Source organism: Salvia splendens, chromosome 3 (genome assembly GCF_004379255.2).
Source record: "Salvia splendens isolate huo1 chromosome 3, SspV2, whole genome shotgun sequence".
Lineage (NCBI taxonomy): Eukaryota > Viridiplantae > Streptophyta > Magnoliopsida > Lamiales > Lamiaceae > Salvia > Salvia splendens.
In genome coordinates this window covers 41,122,248-41,129,337 of record NC_056034.1, presented here as the reverse complement: position 1 = coordinate 41,129,337, position 7,090 = coordinate 41,122,248, and the positions used below count along the sequence as shown (strand labels likewise).

Below are 7,090 nucleotides of genomic sequence, written 5' to 3'. Positions count from 1 at the left end.
CCTCATGATGGAAGCAATTCAATGCCAATTCCGCCCATGGCAGAAAATTCACCCACTTCGAGGGCCGATCAGCCGTGAAAGCACGCAAATATTGTTGTAATCCTCGATTTCGCACCTCCGTCTGTCCGTCTGACTGCGGGTATTAGGCCGTGGTAAACTGCAATTTAGTACCACTTCGACGCATCATTTCCTTCCACACATCATTGAGAAATACCGGATCTCTGTCCGAAACTAAAGTTTTAGGAAAACCGTGGTGTTTGACCACCGTATCAACGAACAGATTGGCCACTCGTAGAGCGTTAAAGCTAGAGGGTAACGGAGCGAAGTGTGCATATTTAGACAATCGATCAACCACCACCATAATTGACGAGTAACCACGTGACTGTGGGGGACCAGTGATGAAATCGTCATTCCCCTGCTCCTGGGCTGTTGCCGAGGGATCATGGGTTGTTGCCGAGGGATCCTTATCCATGTCCGTATCAAAATCACTCTTGGTTTGTGTTAAAATCTCTTAAATTAGGTCTCGCATATTATGACGGTGAGTGAATATGATATTAGATCGATGATGAATTTTAGTTAGACATTAACCAACTACCGGGCAAAAGATAATTTAGCCACCACAATATTTTATTGTTTGTTCACACGAAACAACTAAATGCACCTAATATATTATGGAGTATGGAGTTTGTAATAATGACAAACCGTCCTGGTTAAAATATAATGGAATAATCGATTGATGAGGAATTTAATAGCAACTTTCAATTTTATATTGCATGCTTACAAGATCCGAATCTTATCTCTTGGATGAAAGCTTGATACTATTGGTTGTGCGTGTTAAGATATTCAGACTCTTCTTCTGTTTAATGAGACAGTTATATTGTGAAACATATTTAATCAGTTAATATCATAAAAGTGAGTAATTTTACTCTACAAAACTAATACGGATTTCTCAAATGAGTTTCAGGAACAATGTTTTTTGTTATATTCAAGCAATATGGATATACTTCAAACTACAACCACCCTAATAAAATTATAGCCAACTACCCAATTAATTATTCAGTAAAATAAGTATTACTGGCCTCAAGGTCATCACTCAGAAATTTCAAATGATCAACAACTGTGATAAATGTTAGTTTCATCATTTTTTATTTGCAACAATCTTTCTTCCTTGCTGTGTTTTGTTAGTGAGAAAGAAAGTTTTGAAAAATGGCATACAATCTTCAATCACTCATAACCATCCTTGAAGGAATACTTAATCCTGAAGAATCACTTTGGATTGTTAATCACAACAAACCACGACTCCAATCCCTACTCCAAAAAGCTGAGTCTCTGCTACAGATTCTTGAAAAGTCTTCACTTACCAATATACCAAGTAATTTGGAGAGCCAAATCAGAGATGTTTCATACAAAGCAGAAGATATTATTGAAACAAGAATGGTTTCTTCGAAACTTATGCAAGACCGGATTTCTAAGTTTGAGCAAGTGGTTTCCAACAGCGTGGGCTTGGCCTTCCCCACATCAGATCTGCAGCAACTAACTGAAGATCTGGATTTGGTAATGGAACAAGTGTTGAAGCTCATGCAGGGGAGGAACACGACTTCATCAAATCGTGCTTCTTTCTCTCATGGTGAAGTGCAACAAGCAGCCCAACAACTTGAATCTGTAAACCTCGTGGAGGTGGAGGAAAAGAAGATGTCGGCTGGTGCTTCTTTGTCGAGCTCCAAGAACGATTTGGTGGGAGTTGATGCAGATATGCTGCAGTTGAAGGATCGACTTACAAATATGCAGACCAAGCTGGAGATCATCCCTATTACTGGGATGGGTGGCATAGGTAAGTCCACTCTTGCTCGAAATCTTTATGATGATCCACTCATTATTTCCCACTTTGATTATCGTGGTTGGGCTGCTATTTCACAACTTCCCAATATGCAAGATATTCTATTAAGTCTTCTTCGTCGCCCAAACAAAAAGATTGATGCTGAACTAAATGCACGTAATGAAAATGAGTTGAAAGATATATTGTATAAGAGGTTGTTCGGGCGCAGATACATGATTGTGTTAGATGATATATGGAGTACCATGTTCTGGGATAAGGTAAGGATGTATTTTCCAGACAACAATGATGGGAGTCGTATTATGATCACCACAAGGGAATCTCATGTGGCCCAATATGTTGCAAACTCTAAGAGTCTGCATCATGACATGCAATTGCTTTCCAAGTCTTCAAGTTGGGATCTACTTCGCCAAATTGTGTTTGGAGAAGAGGATTGCCCTCTTGATTTCCAATGGATAGGAACTAAGATTGCGAGTGAATGTGGCGGGCTTCCCCTTGCCATTCATGTGATTGGTGGGCTATTGTCAAAGGTCAAAAGATCAATGGATGTATGGGAGCATCTTTCAACAGATGTAAAAGCTTCCATTGTTGAATCTGAGGAGCGATTCTCCAATATACTTTCCTTGAGTTATAACCACTTACCCATTTACTTGAAACCATGTTTCTTATATATGGGGGCTTTTCCTGAAGATACCGAGATTAAGGGATCTAGACTTATGAGTCAATGGATAGCGGAGGGATTTGTGAAATCTAATGGTGATAAGAGTTTGGAGGAAGAGGCTAAGGATTATTTAAAACTTCTCGTGGAGAGGAATCTACTTTTGGTTACACGAAAAAAGTCCAATGGGAAAGCAATGAGTTACTCTGTCCATGATCTTTTGAGGGATTTATGTATAAGGAAAGCTAATGAGGAGAAGTTTTTACACGTTAAGGATTCCATGCGGCGTGTAAGTGTTGAGTCATCATATGAAATGGATGATGTGTGTGCTTCACCACAATTAATGTCACTTGCCCGATCTTTTATATGCACTAGTGATAAGATCAATATATCCTCTGTTTTATGCATATTAAGATTGGTTAGGGTGTTAGATGTAATGGGTATGTTATTGGAGGAGTTCCCAGAAGAAATTTTACAACTTGTGAACTTACGCTACTTAGCTATAAACTGCTCTTCAGGTTTACCTGATGGAATATCAAGATTGCACAATCTGCATACCTTGATTTGTCCACACTTTGTGCCCTATGTGACATCTGAATTTTGGGAGATGTGTGAGCTAAGACATATTAGTTTTGAAAGGACAATAATGACAATCGGGAAGATAAAATTTGATCTTAAGAAGCTGCAGAATCTCAGCACTGTGTGGATAACTCCTAAGTTGATTAGAAGTGGCTGTTTTGAAGGAATTCCAAATATCATAAAGTTGGGAATCTATTATGAAGACTCACCAAACATTGAAGTTGATCTAAGCCATCTTCACAAGCTCGAAATATTGCATTGCGAATCTGAATTGGATAAAGATGGTAGCCGTTTTCTGCACAAACTCAGATTTCCATCTAATATTAGAAAGTTAACTCTTCGTAGATGTGTAGTATTCAGGAGTTTGTTGGCAACTCTGTGTACACTACCGAATCTGGAAGTGCTGAGAATAGTGGAATGTGCATTCGAAAGAGAGGGAGAGGCAGCGGAAGAGTGGGAGGCGACAAAAGGAGGTGAATTTCGCTCACTGTTGTTCCTACATTTACAATCCTTAAATCTGGTGCACTGGAAAGCCGATGAGACCAACTTCCCTAAACTCCAGAGGCTGTTTGTAGCCCGCTGCTATAAGTTAGAGGAAATCCCCAGCGCCATTGGAGATATCCCAACTTTCCAAGAAATTTGTATTCTTGAATGCGGCGCTTCTACAGTGGCCTCGGCACAACAAATTCTAAAGGTGCAGCAAGAAGAGTACGGCAACTTCGACCTCAAATTGTATATACTTTAAAACCCAAAAGGTAAGAATACATGCTCCATTTGTGACTATACTTTTTTGTTCCTTACTATTCTTTTCCCCCCTAAATAGTTGGTATATTTATTTTTTTATTACAGCTTGTGATGTATGTCATTTGTATGGTGTAACGATTTGAATATTTTCAACCAAACGCAAGAATCACTCTTGGTTTGTGTTAAAATCTCTTAAATTTTATCAATCTATGTGGTCCATTTCTAATAGTTTGAGCTGAATGTATGTAGTGTAATAAAATGTGTATAGATTTATTTTTGTTAGACTTGTCTAGCTATGTATTACTATGTAGTTTTTGATTAATTTGATAGCAAACTGCTCGTGTTTTTCAGTTTCAGCCATTGTTACATTGCTTGCAATATGCTCCTAAACATCTAGTGATGCCTGCCAATGTTTCTTGCTTGTTACTACTGTTTTCAGCTTGTATAATTTTTTGGGTGATTTTTCATCTTCTATCAGAAAGCTTGAATTAATGCATAAATTGACTTGATTTAGGTTGTATTGCTGCAAGTTTTGCTGGTGTTTGTGAGCGAGAAAGAGATCAGAGAGAGAAGATGCAAAGGGTGCTATACTAGCTATTTGTGGGATTTTAGTTGTACCTCTCATCCCATAACTATTTTTGGGATTTGAACTATTTTTGGGATTTTAGTTTGTGATTGTTTTTTGTTTTTTGGTTGTTATAAATTGATATCGAATTTAATGCTGTTGAAATTGAGCTGAGATGAGAGAGAGCCGTCGGTAAGAGGAAAAAGCCGCTGATAGTTAGTCAGAGAGAAATAATCAGCTGTAGCTAGTAGTTCCTGATCTAGCTACACCCACTTCGTAGTATATTAGTGATGAGCTTCACTTCGTATCATTCTTGAGTTTTATGAAATAAAGATCTCCATTTTTGGGATTTTAGTTGTAGATTGTTTTTGTTTTTGGTTGTTATAAATGTTTTCCATCTGAAGTCATAAATAGAAGGAAACAAATTGTAAAGACGAGGAGATATTCAAAATCAGTAATGTCTCCTTAAATACAAGCTTGGGATGGATGATGCTACAACATGAATAACTCAAAACCGGATGACACCATTGGATTGTCTTTTTAGAATAACACTCCTTCTAGGAGGTAAAATGGTCCAAGTGTGATTTCAAAGCAAGAAAGTCTTCAAACATTGCCTTCTTTCAAACAAGAATAACAACAAACAAATATTAAGGTTGTAAATGCCAACTTTGGCTCTAGTGATAATGGGATGGACAACTTAGTTTATAGCTTAAGTTGTTACAAATGCCACACTAGTAAAATAGAATTTTGATAATTGGAAAATAGTTATAAATAACTTGTTGGAAAGACATCTTGAAGTATCCAAGAATGTTGGGAAGAGAAAGTATGAAGTTCCAACCCATTGGAAAGAGAATATATCATTTATAATGTAGAGTCCTAATAGTCTAGTCCATATGTACATTTATATCTCATGCCCTATAAATACCAATGTACAATGTATCAAAGAAACACAATTAAGTGAATAAACATTCTTCTCCAATATTCAATATCTGATTATTCAACATGGTATCACGAGCAATGTTTCGTTCTTAGCCTCTCTTTTTTTTAATCCAAAATCAGAAAACAACCTTTTTTCGAATTCAGAATTTATCTTCATCATCGTTCGATACCCTTCCAGCCCTCCGGCCAAGATCCAGCAGTATACAACTCTTTTTTTTCCAATCTCAAACCTGCAAACCAAAGCCAAAATCAAGTGAGATCCAATTCAAATGGCCGAATCAATTGAATCAGTTTCAATAGGATTCAAACTCGATGTGAAAAAATTTCCTATTTGGTCCAAACTCATGCTCGTTGCCGTCGGCAGCCAAGACAAATTGGACCATCTTGAGGGGGACACCATTCCTCCCAAGTCCAACGATCCAAAATTCAAAGAATGGCAGGCCGCCGACTACACGGTCTTCTCATGGCTCATCCAAAACATGGAGCCCCGACTCGTCATGCACTTTGCGCAACATCAGACGGCCAATGCTATGTGGAAGAGCTTGGTCACAACCTTCGGCGTGAGGGCCGATCGAGTCCAAATCTATGATCTCGAAACGACAACAATCAAGACAATTCAAGGAGATAACACACTCGAATTCTACTGGGGAGAACTCCAGAAACACTGGGTCAATTTTGATGCAAGAAAACCATGTCCCTACACCTGCTGTGACAAGAAAGTCGAAATTTACATGAAGGAGACGGTTATTCAAAGGTTACACCAGTTTCTCGGTGGCCTCAATGACAAATACGGCAGCCTTAGGCGAGAAATCCTCAAGCTTAGGGATGATACAACAGCCGAAGAAGCTTTTGGCATCGTCAAACAAGAAGAAGGGCGGACCGCAGTTTGGAACCCATCGGTCAAACCGACGCTGACTCAGGGGAGGCTGGAATTGGAGCCGGTTTTGGAGTCCGATTCAGGCAACCGACGCCACCCACTCAGAACAGAACATTCGCTCCACCCCACACCCTGTGACCACCAACTACCACAACCACACGGATATCCCCACAATCGGACACCTTAAATCGACAAATCGAAGCTTTACTGTACACACTGTGGTATGAACAAACACACAATGGAGACATGCTTAAAATGCATCAGATATCCGGAGTGGTGGGAAGACGGCCACAAATTGAATCAGAATGGAATAACCAAAGGGAAATCAGCGGTGGGGCGAGGGGAGAGCACCGGAGTCGTCGCCCCGACGGGCAGCCAAAAGGCTACCTACGCCAACGACGACATCAAAATGACGATCGGACCTCCAATCGGAGGCGGGTGGTGGCCAGAAGCCGATGAAGAGGTGGGGGCGGCGACGGAGGTAGCGAAGGCTCGGTGTGGGAATGCAAATGAAGGTAAAAGGTTTGGGATTTTAATCCCAAACCCTCCTATTTTTCCCTTATTACAAAACCCACCCCTAATTTTTCCTCAATCCCCCACAGTTTCTAAAAATTACAAAAACCACCCCATTCTGGTAATATCTATCAAACTAGTCCCCAAACTCCCCACAAATCCGAAACAGCTCCACAAAGTTCATTAACCCCTGTTTTTGCCTATAAAAATTGTTCTACTTTAGATGATCCATATATGGCTCGAATATGTCATGTTCAATCTGAGGGGGCTAAGAAAGATAAACGATGGATTTTTTACTGTGGTGTTACTGATACAATGACGTATGATTTAGCAGATTTGTGTAACTTAACCACGTCACACCGCAAATATGTTGAAACTGCT

General features: G+C 39.6%; 2 protein-coding genes across 2 annotated transcripts; both read left to right on the top strand.

The window, feature by feature from the left end:
• The first annotated feature begins 1,094 nt into the window (after window positions 1-1,094).
• On the top strand, window positions 1,095-4,534 carry LOC121793638 (putative late blight resistance protein homolog R1B-16). Its single transcript, XM_042191674.1, has 2 exons — window positions 1,095-3,826; window positions 4,330-4,534. Exon 1 carries the CDS (start codon window positions 1,207-1,209, stop codon window positions 3,814-3,816), a length of 2,610 nt encoding a protein of 869 aa, XP_042047608.1. The 5' UTR covers window positions 1,095-1,206; the 3' UTR covers window positions 3,817-3,826; window positions 4,330-4,534.
• A 1,054-nt stretch (window positions 4,535-5,588) lies between these two features.
• Window positions 5,589-6,383, top strand: LOC121797040. Its single transcript, XM_042195775.1, has one exon. The coding sequence runs from the start codon at window positions 5,589-5,591 to the stop codon at window positions 6,381-6,383; it is 795 nt and encodes a 264-aa protein (XP_042051709.1).
• Window positions 6,384-7,090: the final 707 nt, after the last annotated feature.